The sequence below is a fragment of the Callospermophilus lateralis genome, chromosome 6, assembly GCF_048772815.1.
Source record: "Callospermophilus lateralis isolate mCalLat2 chromosome 6, mCalLat2.hap1, whole genome shotgun sequence".
In the NCBI taxonomy this organism is placed as follows: Eukaryota; Metazoa; Chordata; class Mammalia; order Rodentia; family Sciuridae; genus Callospermophilus; species Callospermophilus lateralis.
The window spans coordinates 14,958,200-14,983,459 of NC_135310.1; the positions used below are offsets into that span (position 1 = coordinate 14,958,200).

General features: G+C 37.7%; 1 protein-coding gene across 6 annotated transcripts in view; it reads left to right on the top strand.

Annotated features, from left to right (window-relative positions):
- Syne1 (spectrin repeat containing nuclear envelope protein 1) overlaps window positions 1-25,260 on the top strand; it is a 421,786-nt gene that overhangs the window by 238,509 nt on the left and 158,017 nt on the right. For all 6 annotated transcript variants that reach the window (XM_076858120.2, XM_076858112.2, XM_076858113.2 and 3 more), the window contains 14 exons: window positions 565-711; window positions 3,991-4,116; window positions 5,346-5,522; window positions 6,654-6,919; window positions 8,890-11,050; window positions 14,085-14,422; window positions 14,619-14,763; window positions 15,551-15,769; window positions 16,509-16,768; window positions 18,070-18,235; window positions 18,752-18,904; window positions 20,676-20,828; window positions 21,423-21,605; window positions 22,516-22,653. In XM_076858120.2, coding sequence (XP_076714235.2) covers window positions 565-711; window positions 3,991-4,116; window positions 5,346-5,522; window positions 6,654-6,919; window positions 8,890-11,050; window positions 14,085-14,422; window positions 14,619-14,763; window positions 15,551-15,769; window positions 16,509-16,768; window positions 18,070-18,235; window positions 18,752-18,904; window positions 20,676-20,828; window positions 21,423-21,605; window positions 22,516-22,653 — 4,632 coding nt within the window. The remainder of the gene's footprint in view (window positions 1-564; window positions 712-3,990; window positions 4,117-5,345; window positions 5,523-6,653; window positions 6,920-8,889; window positions 11,051-14,084; window positions 14,423-14,618; window positions 14,764-15,550; window positions 15,770-16,508; window positions 16,769-18,069; window positions 18,236-18,751; window positions 18,905-20,675; window positions 20,829-21,422; window positions 21,606-22,515; window positions 22,654-25,260) is intronic.

Below are 25,260 nucleotides of genomic sequence, written 5' to 3' on the forward strand. Positions count from 1 at the left end.
CATGAATGATTCTGGATTATAGTGGTTCTGGAACATAGCTTCTAAGATGAATTGAGGGCATCAAACTGCCTCCTTTCCTGTGTTATAATTTGTTCCAGTTTGATCCTGCCCCTATGCCAGAAGCCTCACATGATGAGAAATATTGGTTATTTTTTCTTAGGATGGTGTTTTATTTTGCTTTTAGTTCTTAGCTTAAATAAAAAGAAAAACAGTTGTACCACAGGGGGCAAAGCTGAAGAAACCTCTGACTTGTGTTTATGACAGTTTAATTCAATGACTGTGGGCATTCTAACACATTTGGATACTTACATGACCACTGCTCATGTTGTCTTCCCCTAATTAACACATTACATTGTGATTTATGGTTTGAGAAATGACAAACTGGGGGGTGTCCATTGTATTTTGAAACATTTTGGAACATACGCAACTCACTTCAGGAGTTGTGTATGGTGTCAGGAGTCCCAGGGAGAATATGAAACCTGATTCATGAACATCATTTAATGCCAATGGTGTTAGGCTATAGAAAGCAGCTCTCATACCCCCACATGACTTGTTCTATTTCAGGTGTACGGGAGTTTGGAACATGAACTTCAGAAGCATGTCAGCCGGCAGGACACCCTGCAGCAGTGCCAGGCCTGGCTTTCTGCAGTCCAGCCAGACTTAAAACCCAGCCCGCAGCCACCTCTTAGCAGGACCGAAGCCGTTAAGCAGGTAGTAGACTCCTGGAAGTTTGTTATTCTTATGAGTCATTCAGACATTCAATCAAAATAGATTAAGTGCTTTTATGTGACAAACTGTGCTGGTGCCGAGGATTATAGAAGTCTAGATAAGGTGTGATGTTGACTCTAGTTGAGTTTATGTTCCAGCCGGGAAGATAGATATAATGCTGATGTGTGGACCTGGCAGAGCAGAAGGGATATGGGTTCTGCAACCAAAGAACAACTCCAAAAAAATCTGTGTGGTGACTACGCCTAAGTCACTTTCTCTGAGCCTCAGTTTCCTTCTATGTAGAGGAATGATTACAAGTACAGTCATTCCTCAGTATCTGCAGAAGGATGATTTCAGGATCCCCATTAATATAAAAATCTCAGCTGTTCAAATCTCTTATGTCAAATGGTGTAGTCTTTGCATATCACTTACTAACAGCCTCCTATCCACTTCATCTCTAGATTCCTTATAAAATCTAAAGCAATGTAAATGCTTTGTAAACAGTTGTTACATGCTATTGTTTGGGATCAACGACAAGCCTGTACATGTTTCAACCACAACTGTACATGTTCAGTACATGGTTGGGGTTTTCCAATAGTTTTTAATTTGGAGTTGGTTGGATCTGTGAATATGACACCCTCCCACACAAAGGATCAACTTTGCACATATTTCTGAAAGTTTTCATGAAATTCAAATGTCATATCAAAAACGAATGTAAATGGAAAAATCAATGCAAGCTTCTCCCACGGGATTTTTTTTCCCACATAAACAAGGTGCTTAGTAAATGATTACTGGATAAAGAATGAATGGAATTTTAATTATCATCATGTGAAAAGAACATACTGCAAGCTTAAAATTGTACTGCTAAGAATTCATCAGAATATGGCAGAAACATTTTTGAAAGGTTTTTACTAAGCAGCTTTTCTATGCAGCATTAACCTTATGGGAGTATATTGTAGAAGAATTTTGTTATAAACATTATTGCTTCCAGATATGAATTAATGGTATTAAATCATTTAATTTTCTTACCACTAACTGAGATTAATGTAATACATTTATCCATTTAGTCCTGCAGAGGACTGTCTACCCATTTCATACCCAAAGTATTCTTTCTGGTTTAAATGATTTATGTTATTTAAGTCATGAAATATTCACATAAATTCACATATTATACTTTATAAAAAATGGTATCTGAGTAAATGAAACATGTCTTTCTTTGAGTCAAGGAGAGTGAATCAAGGACAGTATTCTTATTTTTCACTAGTCAGAGAGTTTTCTTGAGTCCTTCCTTGTCTTGTGGCTCTTTGTTACCAATGTATTTTTATTCAGAACAATCCAAAACAAAGGCTTAATCTTTCTCCTTTGTTGACCAAGTAGAAATAAAAGGGGTAGAAATAGACATTAATCCTAGTGAACTTTTGCTAGAACAGGATATGATTTACTATATTTTCCAGCATAAGTTGCAACCCCAGGCAGATACTGATCCTTTCAGATAATGAGGCCCTATGGTACACCATCCCTGCCCATAGTTTCTCTAAATACTCTGCCCCTCCCTTGAAAGCAGCCAGGGAAGGAAAGAGGCGATCGATACACATCTGCATCTCAGATGCACTGAAGGCAAAGAAGGGATTGTTTTGTTTTGTTTTCTGTGGTGCAGTCTTTGTTCTGTTAAAATTAGTGTTTCCCTTGACAGCTACTGTGTTCATGAAAAACTGAGCAGGCTCTTAGTGGTTGGCTAGTGTACAGAGGTAACTGGAGATCGCTGCTGCTCAAGACTTCAAGCAGAGGTAGCCTGGCCGCCTTTGACTAGTGGCATCACAGTGGCCGTGGTCCCAAGATGTATTTTGTATCCCCAGTACCTCTTCTGTGCAGAACACTCCACAAAGTGATAACATGCTCCACGTGACCACAAGGAATAACACAATGACTTGATTTCATTGGGAGTGCCACATGATTTTATAAGGCATAAAATGTGAATTTCAGGGATGGGGAAAAGTACTATCAGATGTGCCTTTTGAAGTTAATTTTAGCAAAATTCCTTTGTAACTGTTTCTGCACTGATAATTTATATTCTATGTCCAGTGCTTTTGGAATTGGGCCAACCATATAAATCCCCAAATAAACCAGTATTCCTTTAAATTAAATATATTGACAAAAATAAAATTCTGATATCTTATACTTTTCCCATTTGCAAACATTGCTGGGGATATATAACTGTCCCTGGATCATAGGTCCATGATGTGCTTTTACACACTGGTTAGTGACTGATGATAGCACTTGGAAGTGAAATACAGTTCATTTATACATTGAACTTAAAAAGGTGCTACTTCTGACTGAGTAGGAAATGGATCTGTCTTTGTTTTATCTCCATGAGAATTGTCTGTTCGGGGAATCCTTGGTGTGCAAAGGAAAAGATACTGAGATGAAAAAAAAATTATGCCCCATTATTGACATCTAATTGTCTAATGTTTCTATGGGCAGAGCTTTTACCATACAACCTGCTGTCAGTATTGCTTTCCTTCTTTATCCCTTTTTATGGAGTGACCAAGAGTCACCTCCCACCATCTCAGCCACCACATAACCTCATGGCCTAAGAATAGATGGGTCATATAATTTGTTTTCCAAAAAGGAACTTTTTTAATAATAAAAAGTTCTCTCTTTTTTTTTTTTTTTAATCCAGTGGAACTAGAACAGTGGTTCTTGACTTGGGGAAAGTGGTGACTTTGTTCCCAGGGGACATTTAACAATGACTGGACACATTTTCAGTGGCAAACATTGGGAATAGTGGGGGTGCTACTGACCTATATTTGGCAGAGGCCAAGAATTCTGTTGAACATTCTGCAATGTACAGGATGCTACCACAAGGCAGTTGACCTCAAATGTCAATAGTTCTGAGGTTAAAAACCATGTCTCTGGACTAGAGGCCTAAATCCAGAAAATTGGGATGTATGGTCAACTCCCCTGTTACTTGGGCCCTACCCTCCTACCTGACCTCTGCTCCTGCAGATAACCTGGATAGATTAAAATGGTGTCTGGTTTCCCCCCTTTCCTATACCATGCAAACATCTCTAATTACAATGAGAAGCAGATGGTAGGCAAATAGAACCATCAAGGTGTTTGAATTCTCTCCTGTGAATCCCTAACACATATCATGGCTATAGTGAAGACGCTGAGTATAGCAAGATTATTTTGGAAATGTCAATTAAACATTAGCAGTGATCCAAATATTTGTTCCCTAAGAGTGCACAAGTCTGTTCCACTCTGACAGTTGCCTTTTTGCAGGTCAAACACTTCAGAGCTTTGCAAGAGCAGGCAAGGACCTACTTGGATCTCCTTTGCTCCATGTGTGACTTGTCCAACTCTTCAGTGAAAACCACAGCAAAAGACATTCAACAAACAGAGCAAATGGTAAAGAAAATAAAACTGCATTTACTTGTCTATTTTATTGCATTCTCTTGCTTGAATGGTAAACATGGTTTAAAGAATATGTCTATTGGGTTATTCTTTTATTGGTGCTCCTATACATTATAGATATTTGAACTTCGATCAAGTCATAGAATGTAAGCACACTTACCTGATGACACACAACTCAATCATCAGTTGGTGCCATTCAGCTTCTATCCTTAGCTCCTTCTTCTCTGTTCCATCCCTTCTCTTTTTCCTATTTTCCCATGCTTTTTGTCCTTTTCCATATATTTCTTTAGGAAATATTTAATATGAAGGGCCTTTTGACTTGACTTTAATGGATCAGGGATGCCAAAGAGCATGCCATCTGTCCCAACCCTTCTGACTTATTGGTAATGGCTATCAGTAGTGTGAGAAGGATTCTAAAACTGTGTCTGGCCAAAGAGGAAAGTACTGTGATGAGTTAGCAGTTCCAACCACAACAGAGAGAGGGCAGCACAGAGTCACATGCTCATGGCCACTGCCCCTGCAAGCCTTCAACACTTCAATGCAACACTTTCAGGGGAAAGAGGAAAATAAGACTTGCTTTTTGTACTTATTAAATATTCAGAGAACTACAAGATAATTCAAATTAAAAAATCTTAAAACAACAAGTGTCTCTTTGTAGTAAAATTAACCTGTCTTTAAAGCCTTATGAAAGATATATAGCTCACATTTTTAATAGAAATGACTGATTGAAACTAATTATACAATTTCAAAAACCAGCAAAGTGAATCTAAAGAAATATCCAAAATATTAGCAACTCAGTGTTTTGCAAGGTGGAAAAAAATGTACAATAGATAATAATATAAATGTTTTCTAATAAACCCCAACACTGAATTCATGAATCAAACCCATGTGTCTACTGAAAGGCCCAGTGTGAAAACCCTGAACACAGCTTTAGAGCTAATAAATTCTTGGAAATTTCTTGGAGCTTCACAACACTGACTAAAATCATGTGGCATAACTCTTGGACATTTACATTCTTTAGAAACTCTAAATCTAAAAGAAAATCTGCTTTTCTTAAAGCAACTAAAGAAGGCTTTTGGGTTTATCCACAGGTGAACATACATGCACACACAAGTCTGTGTGGCAGGCTCTGCACATACACCTGTTGAGGACTTGCCACTCTGGTTCTTTGAGCACATGTGACTATTTATAACTGCTGACTTGTAACCATGTGTTTTCTCGAGATTGAGCAAAGACTGGTCCAGGCACAGAACTTAACGCAGGGCTGGGAAGAAATCAAGCACCTGAAAGCTGAGCTCTGGATTTATCTTCAGGATGCTGATCAGCAACTGCAGAATATGAAGAGAAGGCACTCTGAGCTGGAGCTCAATATTGCACAGAACATGGTTTCCCAAGTAAAGGTGGGAATTGATTTGTTTCCAGGGGAGATTAAGGAGGCCAAGATGGTAGAAAGACAAAATGTTTAAACATTCACGTCAGTATGCCTTGGTATCTGTCAATCCTTAAATATCACTACAGCTACTTAAGGAATAAGACAGAGTCAAATAGCCTTCCTTTGGTGCCAGGGACAGGCTGATCAGAAATTTTACATTCATAAGATAGACAAGGTGGTGGCATCTGTGGTCCCAGCAAATCTGGAGGCTGAGATGGGAGGATCACTTGAGCCCAAGAGTTTGAAGCCAGTCTGGGCAACATGGTGAGACCTGCCAAACTCAAAAAGGAAAGACAAGAAACAAAACAAAAAAAAAAAAAAAAAAGAAAGAAAGAAAGAAAGAAAGCAAACATTCACATATACTCTTGCAGTGAATGGCCATTTCATCAGGAGATGTTCATTCTACACCTTCCTCCTAAGTTAAACATCTGTCATTCAGCCTGGAGAGCCAGAAGAGTTCACTACTAAACAAACAGGAAATTGTATTTTTTTTTAATATTTTCATCACAATATTGCTAAAGTCGTAGGATAATAAGCCTATCAATTAATTAAAATGTAATATAAATATCATATTTATTATGTATGATTTAAATTATAATAGAACATTGTTATAAACTTAGTAATTAATTGGAAGGGTCAGCATCTCTACAAACTCTAAGACTTATTTTTTCTTTATAACTATGAATCATACATATATTCTGCTGGAACATTGTTTGCAAATGCAGACAAAAGAACAGGGATAACATCAATTAGATTTTTTTTTCTCCCAAAGCACAACTTTCAAAAATTTATATAAAAAAAACTAAGGTCTAAGTTCAAAGTAAGGTACTTTTCTCTTTAGAAATGATAAGATTGCTTCATTTTTATCAGTTTTTCTTTACACTTCTCAAAACAACACAATAAAAGAAAGTAGCACAGTGACTGATTCCTATACAATTGGGAATTTGTGTTCATAAAGAGCTAAGGTACGTTTCAGATTTTATCTCCAGTTTTCTTCATATTAAAGAACTTAAAATGCTTAGAGGTGTCATGTCCACATTTAACTCTGATATTTGGGAGGGTCTGTTACACACAACCTACTTTTTCTGGTTTCCTTTAGGATTTCATGAAGCAACTGCAGTGCAAAGAGGCATCAGTGGGTGCCATCTTGGACAAGGTGAATAACTTAACAAAGAACCAGGAGTCTCCAGAACACAAAGAAGTCAGCCACCTGAATGATCAGTGGCTGGATCTGTGCCTTCAGTCTGACAAGCTTTGCACGCAGAGGGAGCAGGACCTTCAGCGGACAAGAGATTACCACGACCGTATGAATGTTGTTGAAGCCTTCTTAGAAAAGTTTACCACGGAATGGGATAGCTTGGCCAGGTGACAGGGTGCTCCTTTGGTCTACCGTAATGCTAAATCAGAATTTTCTTAATTTCTATAAACACTTAAAATGCCTTATTTATGTTTTTAACATCATGGTTTATCATTATCAGTATTGGCAAAACATCGTTGTGAACCTAACATTGTCATATGGATATAGACTCACAGCTTACTAGGTTAATATTAATTTCTTATGAGCAAAACTTAAATGTTTTGTTGTTTAGAAAAAACATTGCTTTTCTCAGTGACTTCAAAGAATATTTGTCTGTGACCTTATGAAATATTCCAAGAATACTTCTAGTTTTGTCTAATTACCAGTTGTGGGGCTACTATCTAAGAATTTATGAAGTTAACACTTCTTGAAACCTGTATGCTCCAGAGCTTTTTATTCAAGTCTGTAAAGTAATACATCTACATGAGTCAGTCAAATTTGGTTACATTGTAGAAATCAGTTAACAATCAAAATTCACTTAATTTGTGTCCTTTGAGATTCTGAAGTAACTGAACTTCTCTTAGTTTTTTTTTTTTTTTGTGTGTGAAATATAAGACTCTTTCCTGCCAGACACTTTGTATTGTTATATGAAAACCATTCCCACAATTTTGAGGAGAGAATACTGGGGATTGAACCCAGAGACTCTTTACCCTAGGCTACAAAATTTTTCATTTTGAGACAAGGTCTTGCTAAGTTGCTTATGGCCTCACAAAATTGCTGAAGCTGACTTTGATGAACCTGGGATCCTCCTGCCTCAGCCTCTCGAGCCATTGGGATTACAGATATAGGTCACTGCACTTGGCTTAAACACTTTTGATCACTCAAACTATAAAAATTTGTACTACTTCTGTCAAGATTTGTTGGCTCATGAGAAGGAAAACTGCCAACCTTATTCTATATCTACTTAAATCAGTGGGGTTTTCTTATTATGCTTGCTTATTTATTTTATTATACTGTTTTCTGATTTGTTTACTTTTCCCTGATAGCACTTTATTGGACTCTGGGATTATATACAATCGATAGTAGCAAAAACCAAAAGAAAAAGCATACACACATTTCTGAGTTGCAGGGGGCCTACAGGTGCCTCAGATCTGTTGTGTCCAACATAGAACTTTCCATACTGCCTCCCAACCCCAGCATCTCATGTTTCAGAGCTGATCATTTTATAAGTAAGATTATAATTATACCTTCTTCTATATGCTTTATAATCAAGAGGAAGAGACTTCTTCATATTTTATACTTATTTTTAGAGACTTTTAATATCTAAGTACATAGCTGTACAAAAATATCTAAGTACACAACTAAGTAGCTCTAAGAGCTGCTGGTCAAATCTAACAGAGGGTACCATCTAGCATGCTTTTGTTCTTTGGATCACTGAATCTTATGCTCATAAGAAAGTAAATAAATCATGAATCACTTGTTATTTTTCAATGCCATTTTCAAAAATGCAGCATATTGGTGTGTCTTAATGTTTAATATTACACATATCATCTGGTTACTATGCAAATTCTGCATAGTTGATAAGAGAGAGAAAGCTACAAACATATGGTGCATACCTGTAATCTTATCAACTCTGAAGGGTGAGGCAGGAGGATTCTAAGTTTGAGGACAACCTCAGCAACTTTGTGGGATCCTGTCTGAAAATTTAAAATAAAAAGAATTGGGCCTGTAGCTTAGTGGTAAAGCACCCCTGGGGTTCAATCCCCAGTACCAAGAGCAGGGAGGGTAGGGAATACATATGGCAGATGTGATTGGAAAAGGAGAGTGGAGAAGCACTTAAGAAACTTGATTGGACTGAAGTGTTGACATAGAAAAAGATGAATGAGACTTCTCTTCCAAAATAAGTATAGCCCCTCTGTGGATAACCCTAAACTGAGTACTCCCGATGATCCTAAGAACATCCACTTAGAGAAAATGGTGAAAGATAACTTAACAGGTGTGAAGAACTTCACTCTTAGATCTTTCCATGTATTTACAGATCCGACGCCGAGAGTACGGCTGTCCACCTGGAAGCTCTGAACAAGTTGGCATCGGCACTGCAGGAGAGAGAACACGCCATCGGGGACCTCAAAGAGCAAAAACAGAAGATGATAGAGCATCTGAACTTAGATGACAAAGAACTGGTCAAAGAACAGACAAGTCACTTGGAACAGCGCTGGTTTCAGCTCGAGGACCTTGTTAAGAGGAAAATCCAAGTGTCTGTCACCAACTTGGAGGAGCTGAACGTGGTGCAGTCCCGATTCCAGGAGCTAATGGAGTGGGCAGAAGAGCAGCAGCCCAACATTGCTGAGGCCCTGAAGCAGAGCCCCCCTCCCGACATGGCTCAGAACCTCCTCATGGATCACCTGGCCATCTGCAGCGAGCTGGAGGCCAAACAGATGCTCCTGAAATCGCTCACAAAGGATGCCGACCGGGTGATGGCTGATCTTGGCCTAAACGAGCGGAAGGTGATCCAGAAGGCACTTTCGGATGCACAGAAACACGTGAATTGTCTGAGCGACTTAGTAGGCCAGCGAAGAAAGTACTTGAACAAGGCCTTGTCTGAGAAAACCCAGTTTCTCATGGCAGTGTTCCAGGCGACCAGCCAAATTCAGCAACACGAGCGAAAGATCATGTTCCGTGAACACATCTGCCTGTTACCGGATGACGTGAGCAAACAAGTTAAAACATGCAAGAGTGCACAAGCCAGCCTCAAAACCTACCAAAACGAAGTCACTGGACTTTGGGCACAGGGTCGCGAATTAATGAAAGGAGTCACAGAACAGGAAAAGGGCGAGGTACTGGGTAAGCTCCAGGAATTACAGAGTGTCTATGACAATGTTTTGCAAAAATGTGGTCATCGGTTACAAGAACTAGAGAAGAATTTAGTTTCAAGGAAGCATTTTAAGGAGGATTTTGATAAAGCTTGCCACTGGCTAAAACAAGCAGATATTGTTACATTTCCTGAAATCAATCTCATGAACGAGAGCACAGAGCTTCATTCACAACTGGACAAATACCAACATATTCTTGAACAATCTCCAGAATATGAAAATCTTCTACTTACACTCCAGAGAACCGGGCAGGCCATGTTACTATCGCTGAATGAAGTCGATCATTCCTACCTGAGCGAAAAGCTTAATGCTCTGCCCCAACAATTTAACGTCATCGTTGCCTTGGCTAAAGACAAGTTCTATAAAGTCCAAGAAGCAATTCTCGCTCGGAAAGAATATGCTTCCCTGATAGAGTTGACCGCCCAGTCTCTGAATGAGCTGGAAGATCAGTTCTTGAAGATGAAGAAAGTTCCCACAGACCTGGCCTCTGAAGAGTGTCTGTCTCTTCAGGAGGGCTGCAGAGTCCTGCTGGGCGAGGTGGCAGGCCTTGGGGAGGCGCTGGATGAACTGAACCAGAAGAAAGAGAGTTTCCGTAGCACAGGTCAGCCTTGGCAGCCAGATAAGATGCTGAACCTGGTCGCCATGTATCACAGGCTGAAGCGACAAACAGAACAGAGGGTCAGCTTATTGGAAGACACCAGGAGCGCTTACCAAGAACACGAAAAGATGTGCCAACAGCTGGAGAGACAGCTGGAGGTTGTAAAAACAGAGCAGACCAAAGTGAATGAGGAGACTTTGCCTGCAGAGGAGAAGCTCAAAACATACCACTCGTTGGCTGGAAGCCTGCAGGACTCAGGGATTCTGCTGAAGCGAGTGGCCTTGCATCTGGAGGACCTTGTTCCACAGCTGGATCCTTTGGCCTATGAGAGAGCCAAGCAGCAGATCCAGTCGTGGCAAGAAGAGCTGAAACTCCTGACCACTGGCATTGGTGAAACCGTGGCAGAGTGTGAGAGCCGAATGGTGCAGAGCATCGACTTTCAGACGGAGATGAGCCGCTCCCTGGACTGGCTGCGCAGGGTGAAGGCTGAGCTCACTGGGCCCGTGTGCCTGGACCTCAGCCTCCAGGATATCCAGGAGGAAATCCGAAAGATCCAGATCCACCAGGAAGAGGTACAGTCCAGCCTGAGAATCATGAGGGCCCTGAGTAGCAAGGAGAAGGAGAAGTTCACAAAGGCCAAGGAGCTGATCACAGCTGACTTGGAGCACACCCTCGCCGAGCTCGCAGAGCTGGACGGAGACGTGCAGGAAGCCCTGCGCACCCGGCAGGTAGGAGGACGCCGCACGCTGCTCCTTTGTAAACTGGTCTGAGAAGCGTCTTTTTCAGTTGGTTTTGTTAGTCAACATTGCTCCCTTCAATATTGCTTTCTTGATACTACAGAGAATCATCTTTAAAGGTGACTTGAAAGGATGTTTTTATTGCTTATGTCCATGCTTTTCATGTCATAGGGTTTCTAGGTCTACTTCCCTTTGTTTATATGGGTGTAACAACTCAGTGATCTCTCAACTTTAGGAGTAAGAATAAATGATTCTAATAATAGAGTTCACAGCAGATTCAACCAACCTCAGACAGCAAATATTTTTTAAAATTCTGAACATGTTAGACTTTTTCCTTATCTTTATTCTCTAAACAATACAACATGATCACTATTCACATGGTATTCACATTGTATCATGTATTATAAGCAATCAAAGGTGATTTAATATATATGGGAGAATGTGCAAAGGTTATGTGCAAATGTTATGCCGTTTTATGAGACTTGAGCAATTGCAGATTTTGATGTTCTGGAGCTAATCCCCCATAGAGACCAGGGTAAACCATATTAGGACATAGACAAAATTAATTAACAACAAATAGTGAAAAATGCTCTTTTAAAAATTTTTTTAATTGATTTTTTAAAAAATAAATGACAGCAGAATGCATTGCAATTCTTATTACATATATACATCACAATTTTTCATATCTCTGGTTATATATAAAGTATGTTCACATCCATTCGTGTCTTCATACATGTACTTTGGATAATGATGTCCATCACATTCCACCATCCTTGCTAATCCCCTGCCCCCTCCCTTCCCTTCTCACCCCTCTGCCCCAACTAAAGTTCATCTATTCCTCCCATGCTCCCCATCCCTACCCCACTATTAATCAGTCTTCTTATATCTGAGAAAACATTTGGCATTTGTTTTTGGGGGGGATTGGCTAACTTCACTTAGCAATATATTCTCCAGCACCATCCATTTACCTGCAAATGTCATGATTTTATTCTCTTTTATTGCTGACTAATATTCCATTGTATATATATGCCACATTTTTTTATCCATTCATCTAATGAAGGGCATCTAGGTTGGTTCCACAGCTATTGTGAATTGTGCTGCTATAAACATTGATGTGGCTGTGTCCCTAGTATGCTGTTTTTAAGTCCTTTGAGTAGAGACAGAGGAAAGGGATAGCTGGGTCAAATGGTGGTTACATTCCCAATTTTCCAAGGAATCTCCATACTGCTTTCCATATTGGCTACCCCAATTTGCAGTCCCACTAGCAATGTATGAGTGTACCTTTTTCCCCACATCCTCACCAACAGTTATTATTGTTTGTCTTCATAATAGCTGCTATTCTGACTGGAGTGAGATGATATCTTAGAGTAGTTTTGATTTGCATTTTTCTAATTTCTAGAGATGATGAACATTTTTGCTGAGAAGAGTATTTTTAGTTTGAATCCCATCTATTGATTCTTGGTTTTAATTCTTGTGCTACAAGAGTCTTATTCCTTAATAAGTTGGGGCCTAATCCCTCATGATGAAGATTAGGGCCTACTTTTTCTTCTATTAGACGCAGAGTCTCTGGTTTAATTCCTAGGTCCTTGATCCATTTTGAGTTGAGTTTTGTGCATGGTGAGAGATAGGGATTTAATTTCATTTTATTGCATATGAATTTTCAATTTTTTCAGCACCATTTGTTGAAGAGGCTATCTTTTCTCCAGTGCATGTTCTTGGCCCCTTTGTTTAATATAAGATAATTATAATTTTGTGGGTTAGTCTCCGTGTCCTCTATTCTGTACCATTGGTCTACCAGTGTGTTTTGGTGACAATATCATGCTGTTTTTGTTACTATTGCTCTGTAGTATAGTTTAAGTTCTGGTATAATGATGCCACCTGCTTCACTCTTTCTGTGGAAGAGGAATAATAATTTCCCCTTGTTAGTTGAATCTTCCTGCATAGTTCCTGATGGGAGGTAGCCCCTGAGGAATTTTAGCTATCAGTTACCTTTATTTTCCACATAATTAGGGTTGACACTTTAAATAGTCAAACTTCTATCTTAATATTAGGCTATAATCATCATAAACTTCACCAGGTAAAATTCTAACTTCTTTAGCCTAAGTCCATTTAGGTTTATTTATACTTTTACCTTTCATATAATTCAAAACCATTGTTAAACATTTTTTAAAAATTTCCCTATAGTTATACAAATAGAGACAGACCTAAAGTGAAGGGTTAGAACTGAAGTTTTCATTCTTGAAAAACATCTGTCATATAAGCTTGCTTCTTTTATTGGTAATTTTTGAACCAAAATCTTAAAACTATTAAGATGTCTCTACCTCTGCCATCCTGTCTTACTTATTACCTTGGCCGAGGCCACTGAAGTTCATGCTCCCAGGAGCATTTCCAGTCCCCACTGCTAAATCTCTGCTCTGCCTACCTGTGCTTTCCTTACTTGATACTAATCATCCTTGTACTTTCTCAACCTCTTCTCTATATTTGCTTACACAGCGTGGCTTTTGGGTCCATTCATTAATGACTGGTCAGTGTTTCCTTTCTCTCTGGCTTTGAAAGGGCCAGGCTTCCAGACTTATACTTTTCTATTTTAGTTTCTATTCAAGACTCATTTCCAGACATAGCTATTTGGTCTGGTGAATGCCAGTTTGGAAGTTTGGTGGCAATGCACCTTTAACCAACTTGCTGAACATTCAGCCTGCCACCTGATACTAAGCAGTGTATATTTTCTTTAGAAAGCAAGGGAAATATTAGAACTAGCTGAGATACCAACACACATTTCTATTCCATTTATGTACTTATTTACTTTTTTATTTTAACTGCAATGATAAAATTATAACAAGAATAGCAGAAGGCAAAATAAAGAATAATAATGGATTGCACTATTAAAAAATTCCACTGATTAATCAAGTCATTTATTCACATGTTTACAGACTGAGGACTAGAAAATAAATGGAAAAAATGAAACTATTTCCTGCAAACATTTTGTAACTGGGAGTTGATTCTATTTGTGCTTACTGTTTTTCAGGCTACCTTGACTGAAATATACAGTCAGTGTCAAAGATATTATCAAGTACTCCAAGCAGCTAATGACTGGCTTGAGGATGCCCAAGAAATGTTACAGCTGGCAGGCAATGGCTTAGATGTGGAGAGCGCAGAGGAGAATCTCAAGAGCCACCTGGAGTTTTTCAGCACAGAGGATCAATTCCACAGTAATCTGGAGGAGCTCCAAGGCCTGGTGGCCAAGCTGGACCCACTGATCAAGCCCACTGGCAAAGAAGATCTGGCACAGAAGATGGCTTCCCTGGAGGAGAGGAGCCAGAGGACCATCCAGGGCTCACATGCCCAGTTAGACCTCTTGCAGAGGTATTTAGAGTGGTTTTATACCGTATATTTTGACGAAGTGAATTTTCACACAGAAAATAGTAATATACTATTGACACACATTAGTGTGTAAATTTGTTCTTCTCTCTTAAGTATCCTTAGCCATATTGACACCAGAACTCTGCATAGGAATGTGTGATTTCACATTGCTTATTGATTTCTGTTGAAATCTTTCAAGATGTACAGTTCAATGGCAAGATTATCAGAAAACAAAGGAAGAGGTTATTGAATTGATGAATGATGCAGAAAAGAAATTGTCTGGGTTTTCTTTGTTGAAGACTTCTTCCAGTCATGCAGCAGAAGAAAAACTGTCAGAACACAAGGTCAGCGTCTTGATGGATATTTTTTTAAAAAAATATATCTTTCAATTATACTTACAATGAGTTTTTGTTTGTTTGTTTGTTTGTTTATTGGTGCTGAGGATTGAACCCATGTCCTTGTGCATGTGAGGCAAATACTCTATCGAATGAGCCGTGTCGTGTCCTCTGTCCCTTATAATAAGTTTTTTGACCCATGATGATTCCAGATTGTTAAATCTTCTTTTTAATTGAGTTCCTTAAATATAATAAAGAGACAACCATATTCCTTAGAAGTTTTAAGCTAATAAAATGTTGCCAATATTTTTGGATTTTCGTTCCAAGTGCATAGTTAAGATTTATGAAGAATTCAGAGCAATTTGATTCTGATAAGATGTGGTACTTAATAAATGTCACTAAATAACTTCCTATGGATAACTTAGGATAATTCAAACAAACTTTAGAAAATCATAACTGAGCCTTTCTCATCTATAGCAGCGATGTAAGGAAGACTGTAGCATACTAAAATATCCCATTCAATTTGCTTATGTTTCTGTTGCTTTTGAAAAATGGGAGAAATGTCATTTCAAGTAGCAAAAAGAATTTTTTACTTAATAAATAATACTTATCTCTTAAAATATCCAAGTCTAACTCAGTCAAAAATATAAATAAAAAGTAAGAGCTATTAGAGGAAAATAAATTTAAGTGAAATATTTCTATCAGCATGTAATTTTTTTATTTCACCCAAATCCATAGAACTTAAAAAATTATGCTCTCCCCCATTGATGTCTTTTTCTCTCACCTGCTTCCCCAGGCTTTAGAGTCAGTAGTTAACTCTTTCCGTGAGAAAATTGTGGCCCTAGAGGAGAAAGCATCCCAACTGGAGAAAATTGGAAATGAGGCAAGCAAGGCCACCCTCAGCAGGTCAATGACCACTGTCTGGCAGCGGTGGACCCGCCTTCGTGCTGTAGCCCAGGACCAGGAGAAGATTCTGGAAGATGCAGTAGAGGAGTGGAGGGGCTTGAATGATAAGGTAATTTTCACTATTGATGGGTTCAAGTTAGTATTTTCCTTACTACTTGGAGTGTATTTTGGAAAACAGTATTTTGCTCCTTTTTGAAATAGACATTATGGAAGTAAAAAGTTGTTTTTGTGTGTGTCTTTTTCAGTGATGTGAAAACTAAATTGTGAAACAAAACACATTGTTCAATATGCAATGTAATCCCAAGTCAGGGTCAAATTATTTCGATTAGAAAGCCAAGAAGCAATTACGGTTTGAAAGGAGGAGAACTCACATTGTGCCCCATTTCCTTTCTTACCTGGTCTTGAAAAAATACATTTAAAATACCTTATCTCTCTCATAAGAATCATCAAGAAGTCAACTCATACACCAAATCCTATATTTAATGTCTTCCATCTTTTAAGCAGGGTTCAGTGCTTTAGCCTTTTTTTTACTAACTCAAAGTACCCATTCCTGTTAGTTTAAATATTGGAAAAGTTTTTCATTTGTCTGGATTGTTAAAAATAAACTTTTTTCTATATTTTATACAGTCTCTGTTCCTGATATGATTTTGAGATTAAAAATTTACTCCCAGAATTAAAGAGGTGGCTTTTCTCTCACGTTAAGAAGATTGTTCTGGTTTTAATTTTCTGAAATTCAAAGAAAATTTAATGTGTTTTGATGGACTAGTGTCAAATGTGGCATTTATTGAAATTACCCTATTTTGTTTCAGTTTATTTTTGAACTTTATAATATATACATTTGTCATTAGGTTAAAAAAGCCACTGAAATGATTGATCATCTGCAAGATAAAATGCCTGGAAGTTCAGCAGAGAAAGTTTCAAAAGCAGAACTCTTGGCCCTTCTCGAACACCATGATACCTGTGTACTGGAGTTGGAACAGCAGCAGCTGGCCTTGGGCACACTGCAGCAGCGGGCACTGAGCATGCTCCAGGATGTAGCCATCCCCAGCCCTGAAGAAGAGCCACCCATCCTGCAAGAGATCACAGCAATGCAAGATCGGTGCCTCAAGTAATTACAAACCTGCTCTCATTCTCTGTTACTATACTTGGCCTTGACCCAAAGGGTCATCTGGGGTACTTGGGTATGGATGGGGGTCAATGCCACAGTCAAGATATGGGGATCTGTTCCCATTATCTCCGTATTTCAATATTCTATCTGGCAAATGCATTTCTGATCATACTTAAAAATACAGTGGTGAACCAAACAGGCTCATCGCCTACTTTCATGCAGTTTGCAGCCAGATAATGGAGATGAATGAAAGGAGCCATTTCAGGAAACTATGAAAAGTCTGCTAAGGGAGTACAAAGCCCAGGCAGCTACTTTCAGAGCGAGTGCTGAGCAGACTTTCTTGTAACACTCAAGACTAAGTGGTCCTGAGCTACTCATGAGATGGGGATGATAAGTAAGGAAGCTTGGAAGGACATACACACATTCAAGGAGCTCTTTGGGTGGTATAGAGGATGTGGTAATTTAGGAGAAATAAAGCTTGACAGCTAAACAGTTGAGAGCTATTTAGAGCTTGGCTTTGATGAAGTTTGACAGCTCCTTGACTATATAGGGTGACAGGGAGTTAGGAGCTATGATGACACCAAAGTCCAAATATCTAATAGCCATTTGCTGCAGTGAGTTTAGGAGAAAGTTAATCTTGATGATACGTAACCAGCCTGATTAAATCTTGGGCCAGGAGAAAACATGTCATTAAATAATTTAATTCCCATATTAACTAATATTATCTTATATATATACCTCTTTAAGTCATGGATGAAGTCAGGGTGATCTGACACCACTTATTGAAACTTTTTTTTTTTTTTACTGAATTTACATTAATTCAAACAAAGAATTCAAATGTGGCATTATTAATGTTAATACCTGTGAAATGTTCAAAGCATGATTCTTTCCGTAAAGGCTATTTCTAACAGCCACAAATATCCACTATACACTACTTTTAAATGCTGACAATTCTGTTCCATTTGAGTAGATTTCCAAGGGGGTAAATAGTCCAAGAGTCTCTAACTACTCTAGCTAGGGAAGTTGGTTGCCATTCAGTGCAGGGAAGAAAGTCAACTCAAGTTTCCCAGGAATAGATTTCTCACTTCAGATAACACACTTTCTTCTGTCCTATATGAACTTAAGTTCTACTGAACATTATCTGACAGTTTCAGGGAAGTGTACTTGCAGAAAAGATACAAGGTTTCTCTCTCTCTCTCTCTCTCTCTCTCTCTCTCTCTCTCTCTTTGATAAAATGATGTCATATATGAGGTGGTTCCCTTCATAATCTACTTCTTCTTCCTCCCCTGATGTTTCTGAAGCATGCAGGAGAAAGTGAAGAATAACGGAAAATTGGTAAAGCAGGAGCTGCAGGATCGAGAAGCAGTGGAAACTCAAATAAATTCTGTGAAATCCTGGGTTCAAGAAACGAAAGAATATTTAGGGAATCCAACAATAGAAGTTGATGCTCAGCTGGAAGAACTGCAGGTAGAGAAATCTGCTCATTCTGTATACTCTTCATTCTAAAAGACAGTTGGCCTCATTTTAATTAGACACCCTCGCTTATATGTAATAAAAAAGAGAATTTAAAACTTACAACAGGAATTATATGAAAGGCCATTAGTATGACTTCATGGGATTTTTTTTGCTTATCTTGTAAAAGGGGACAAAGTTCATATTCAGAGATTAAAAGAAAGTTTTTTTCTTATTTTTTTAATGTATTTTTTTTAGTTGTAGATGGACGCAGTATCTTTATTTTATTTATTTATTTTATGTGGTGCTGAGGATCGAACCCAGTGACTCACACATGTGAGGCAAGTGCTCAACCACTGAGCTACAACCCCAGCCCAGTTTTTTTCTTTTCTTTAAGGAAAGCTTGCTTTTTCTTTCTCTAGTTCTAAGCTTAATCATATTCTATTAGGGAGCAATAGAGAGCCTTGTCTCTATACCCATAATGATCACGTTTCTTACCACACAAATTTCTTATTTCAATCTTTTCTTCAGACCCTCTTGACAGAAGCCACAAATCACCGGCAGAACATTGAGAAAATGACTGAAGAACAGAAGGAGAAGTACTTGGGTCTTTACACAATCCTGCCTTCTGAAATCTCTCTGCAGTTAGCTGAAGTCGCACTTCAGCTAAAGATCTATGAGCAGGTACATTTGCCATCAAGGAAGAGGGGCTTTCTATTCTTCTATGGGTCAGTCCTTTTGTATGAGAGTTAATGATTTTCTTCTTGGATACAAAATTAAATAATAGATTACTATACAACAATAATACCAAATTAGAAGTCCTACTCACAGGCAAGAACCACATTAGCTGGTCATAAATATGAATAACAATGTTACACCATTAAAGAAAATTTATCTGCTTCCCCTCAGTTTTGAAACAATGGCTTAAAAAAACAAAAAAAAAAAAATAAGGTGTACTACATGTGTTTAACAGTATTTATTGAATACCTCCAATGTGCCAGGAACTCTTTAGCTGTAGATTTAGTTCAGCAAGATGTAGGTAAAGACATTTGAAGGAAGAAACAATCAAGGTTAAAAAGAAAAAAGAAAAAGAAAATGGAGCGCATGCTGGTGGATGTGTGCTGTAAGAGGAGGGGCTTCAATTTGGTCCTAACTTCCAAACAATTGAGGAAAGAATGGCAAGACACATCCATGTGTACAGATTTTAAAATAATTTTTTACAAAGAAAGACATAGTCTTTTCTGGTACTGAGACCAAAAGGAGGTTTCTATCTTTGATCTCACAAAGAGCGCACTCTTTCATGTCATGAAAAGTGCCTCATGTAATGTTTGTGTGAAAATAAAATGGATTTTTAAGAGTGTCTTAATGATTGAATACTAAAGTCACTAAGGTTTAGTTAAAACCATTCTCTGTGAAACTGTGAAATCTAAACTACCGCAAGAAGTGAAAATACACAGCACAAAATTCAATCTTAAGAGGCAGAGTGTTTTAAAAATCTCATCAAAATCCAATGCTACTGCATCATGATTTTGATCTACACTAATACATACTATTTTCTATTTGAATTTATTTGACCTATTGGATTTTTTAGACATTAGAAGGTCTATTGGGAAAGATGACTTGGCTAGCTCGTATCTTTTTAAAATATTCAAATTTTTCCTTTCCTCTGGCTCTATTTACCTATAATAGTTATTAATATACCTTCCTGATACTTCATCACTCAACTAAAAAATAAGTAGGCTAAAATATACTCTTTTGGTGGTGTGTTTCTTCTCTACAAAACAGGTTTTATTAAGGCCTTTTATGTGGGAAACATTCTCCTCTTTACCATCTTCTTTTCAGTGTTTTATTCTAAGCAAATATATGATTATTTTTTATCAAATCCAATGAGATCCATTAGAAATTTGTAATGTTAATTTGTCTCTTCACCTTCCTTTCCTTTGAGCATACCTTTATACTACATTAAGTGGATATAACTGGAAAGTTAAGAAAAGAGATCATTACTGGAACCTTCTAAAACAAATTTGTTAATTTGAAACAAATCTCTTTGCCTTCCCCTTATTCAGAAGGGGTTTTCTATTTTATAAAGAAAAATACTTAGAGAAGGTTGTGGGCCCAAAGTAACAAAGTTAGTAAGTGGATTAGATACAATTCAACAGTCCACACAGCCATCCATAATGAGTGTTTTGCAAATATTTAATCAATGAATCACAGTACATGCACTGATTATCTTCTTGCTGCAACAGCAGGAGTGTAGTAAATGCAAGAAGATAGTGGGAAGTGTGGTCTACTTGAAATCCAGGGGAGCTTGCAACTAACTGCTTTGACTAAGTGTGTCTAGGTCAGAGTAGCACTGTCCACCTGAAATGTCCCTAGTCAACATCATTTGAGAATTTTAGTATCTATTATTACATTTTAACTATGGTTAGTTTTGCTTTTCTCATTGGTTAATTAGATCCAAAACAAGGTGAAAGAAGTTGAACAGAGTAAGGCCATGAGCCAGGAATATGGCCGGCAAATTCAGAAGATAGCCAAGGATCTCACAACTATTCTAACGAAGCTGAAAGCAAAAACTGAAAATTTAGCTCAAGCTAAAGCTGACCAAAAGGTAAGGAGGAAGGAGAAGCAGAAATATAAAGGGTTCTACTGAATAAATTAAATAAATTTTTGGAGCCAGTTTTATTTGTCAATATGGAAAAAAATTCAATAAACTTCACTAAAACCTAATAGTAAAAGTAAGTAGTAAAGATATTTTATACATGTAATAACACAAATCTACTTACATAATTTATCTCTGTAATTGGGCTTATTAATAAGTAAACACATGTGTGTGTATGAGAGAGAAGGCTTACCAAAGATTAAATGACAATCTAGGAATACAGGTTTGCAAATTCCAAAGCGAATTAACTATTTTTGGTAGTCGATTCTGTGTCTGCACCTTGTTGATGAGTTAAGTCACTCCAATCCATTTGGGTGGGGCAGAAGGAAAATGTTATCCCTCTCACTCAGGAAATAAACACCAGGATTACAACATATCCTGATCCACCTTCCCCACCCAAGAAACAGAAAAGAGTAGGTTGCAGTCGAATTATTACTTATAATATTTGGCTTTAAAAAATATTTAAAATATTCTTCTGATCTTAAAAATTCTTAAGAATCTTATTTTCTCTATCTAATCATCTTTCATTTTGATTTCATTGAGGTGCTGGGAGAGGAACTGGATGGCTGTAATTTGAAGTTAATTGAATTAGATGCAGCAGTACAGAAGTTCTCGGAACAGAACAGCCAACTGGGCAAGCCATTGGTCAACAAGATAGGAAAGCTGACTGAACTCCACCAGCAGACCCTCAGGCAGGCTGAAAATCGGTTCTCCAAGCTCAACCAGGTATGTTTTCCAAGCCAGTAATTGAAATGCTCTAAGACAGAAACTTCGGTCATCTACCTTTCTCTTTGAAAATAAATGAAAAGGTAATATTGGCAAGGATGCAAAATGAAGTTTATTTCATACCATGCCTGTGTTCCAAGGTTTTATAGGTGAACCCATGTTTAGTTCATATCAAACCATATTTTACATTCACTGTCACAGGTAGTCATATAAATGGATTTTGGGGGCAAATATTTTGCAAATTGGAGAAATACTTAACAAAATGAATACATTATCCATTAGCAAGTTTTATAAAGTTAGTTTGGGACAAAATTCATTGATCTTAAAATATATATAATATATTTATAATAAAATATATGTAATATATATAATATATTCATTTATTTTGTGTGTTCACTTTTACTTGATAGAGTCAGATAGCATATCCATCTAATTTCTTGATGGTAGATTGCAAATCAATTAAGCATTATTTCTATAATCAGGGTCAGGTTAAAAACAGGACTTGGTACCCAATGAATTGTAATATTGGGATTTAACATGCTGCCATTCCCATCTGTCACCTCCTTATACAGTGAGATGTGGAAAAGGGATAGAAAGAATCTAGAACAAGTGAGATGAGGATGGAGAATAAGGAAAAGAAAAAACATCCCAACATATGAAGGACTTAGATTGTATCCTGAGGACTCTGGGAAACCTTTGACAGATTTTTCACAGGAAAGTGATTTTTCATGATCCCTTAAAAGTGATTTTTCATGATCCCTTTCAGTCTCACAGAAAAAAAAAAAAAGAAAAAAAAACCCTAAAATTGTTAACCTCCAGGGCTGTTGTATCCAAAGAGACAGATCAAAGGTTGATGTCTAGCTCAAGAGGTGAGTTTACATTTGTTATCTGGATGTTAATGATTTTTCAGGCAGCATCACATTTAGAAGAATACAATGAAATGCTTGAATTCATTTTGAAATGGATTGAGAAAGCTAAAGACTTGGTACATGGAAATATTGCATGGAATTCTGCAAGTCAGCTTCGGGAACAGTACATTTTGCATCAGGTAACTTTAGGAAAAAGTTTTCAAATAGTAATAAAGAGCAATCTGACTTAACTAGCAAGATTAGCATGAAATATAGATAGCTGTGGTATAAAATTATGGTAGGTACCAGATAAAGAATGACAAGTGTTCAGGTTTGACAGAAAGTAGCTACCTGTGAGATTTATAAGTAAATATTCTCTGTTTTCCCAAGATCTCCCTTTCCCCAAGACCAAAAACAATCAGCCTTAAAGAACTCTTTCTTTGTAGCTTCTTTGAAAAAATTATATGCAGGGAAATTCTTCCTCATGAAGAGATAGAGTAGAGTATGGAAAGATTATAAACGCCACAGTCAAACTGAGGGGGAAACCGAGCTCTGCTGTTTGGGACTGTGTGATTATTTTGAGCAAAATACTTTGCCTCTGTTAATTCTGTCTTTTCACCTACACTGTGGGGATGTAGATAATATTCATATGTCAGACTTGAGGACCAAATGGTTTAACATACCTGCCAGCTCCTGGCCCTCAACCTGGCTATACAGGTGTCTGTAGGAGTTTTCACACCTTCTTCCTCTCACCCTCTGCCAAGTCTCAGTCATCTGACTTTCCTCAGGAGTCAAGGTCAGCTGGGAACAAATCATGAGTCTAATCACATGGCCGTATCACTTCATTTCCTCTTAAGTTATGTGACAAAAATATTCCTTTTCTTTTGGTATTATTATTCAGGAAATGACTTCATCCTTAGGTTTGAGTTAGATATAGATATCTAGTGGGTTAACAATCTTGCAATAAAATATAGACTAACTGAGGTTACACAGATATCCTCAAGTATTCTAGAATTTCTCTTGTGTCTTTTAAATTAGTCTCCTTTTCTTTTCCATTTGTTATGTCATTTACTGGAATGCTTTAACAGGTCCTAATTTTTTCCCTGTGTTCACAATCTTGCTTTTCAATCTTACACTCTCCTCCCAGGCTGTCCTCCTTAACTACATCATTGTTCTGTAAGATATGCTTAGATGTTAACAGATAAGACTTAAGTTACAATTCAGTCATTAACCATGAAAACACATGCTAAGCACAGTATAAGTAGCTGTAATTCCAGCTACTCATGAGTCTGAGACAGGAGGTTCAGAAACTGAAGGCCAGCCTTGACAATTAATCAAGACCATGTCTCAAAATAAAATAAAAACTGCTAAACATGTAGCTAAGTGATAGAGAACTTGCCTAGCAAACGCCAGGACTTGGGTTCAATCCCCAGCAATGAAAGAAAAAAAGAAGAGTCTAATCACATGTAAGGCCATGAGCCAGGAATATGGCCGGCAAATTCAGAAGATAGAAATATTCAACTTCTTTAGAAATCTAGAAATGCAAATTTAATTAGAAAAGAAGGGAGAGAATTTTAATTGTCAAGTTAACAGTATTTTTTCAAAGTTTATACTTAAGGAAGTAAGAGCTTTCAAACACTGTTGGTAATCTGGTAAAAATCATTTTGAAAACAATTAGCAAAATATATGATGATTCTTGGACTTATTACTAAGGCTGGAATCCAAAATGTAGAAAATATTTTGTGCAGTATTAATAACTGTAGTGGAATCTAAAGAACACTTAGCTGTCAAACAACATTTCTGAATAAACATTTGCATACAACATAATATAATGCAATCTTTGAAGAGATCATGAGTTGTTTTTTTTTAAATTTCCTACACTCATTCATTCTTTTATTTTTATTATTTTTTTTAATTCAACAAGGACTTAGAAAGTCCTTTCCCAATGGAAGAATTCTGGTAGGTATTTGGAATACAAAGAACATTCCTGTCCCTCCTCCCATGGAGTTTGTCAGTGAGGGGAGGGACAGAAGGTAGATCATCACAACTCAGCTTGGTAACTACAGAGAGGGGACTCAGGGTGCCCTAGAGGCCTGCAGGAGGTGCTCAGGCCAGACTGCCTGGCTGGGCAGGAAATGTTTGAAGTGACACTGGCTGTCCTGAAGACTCCACACCCTGCTTGTGAAATGTGTTTTCCACAGAAACACATTGTCTTGCTCTAATCCCTGCAGTCAGAGTGAAAGGTGCTCTTTTTTAGTGCAGAAGAGCTGGAAAGAAGAGGGATAAGAGATAAGAACAGAGAGATAAGAAAAGCACAGATAATGAAAAGCCTGTTAAGAATTTGGACTCCCTTCTAGTCACTCCCAAGCCTTTGACAGGTTTTCTGTCTGCAAGAGAGGGGTTCAGGCTTGTTGAACCTGTGGAGAACAGAATTGGGTGAAAGGAATGATCGAAAATTATTGGTACATTGTGATTTTCTCTGTTAACATTATCTCTGGGCTGTGACATGATAGGATATTTTGTTTTTGTCCTTACAATATCAATATTTTCCAAGCTTTGTTTTTTAATAATACATATGTCTACATTCATTGTGGGAAGAAAATGTACTTCATTTTTTTAAAATGGAACTTAGCCCCTAACAGTGATACCCCATCCCAATTCCTGCTGTGATTTCACATTCTGTACTCCTCTACCTCTGTGCCTCCACATATGCTGTTCCCTCACTGTGAAAGGCCTCTCCCTTCCTCCTTCTTTCAAAACATGCTATCCTTCTGACCTAGATCAAACATCACTCTTCTCCCAAACTT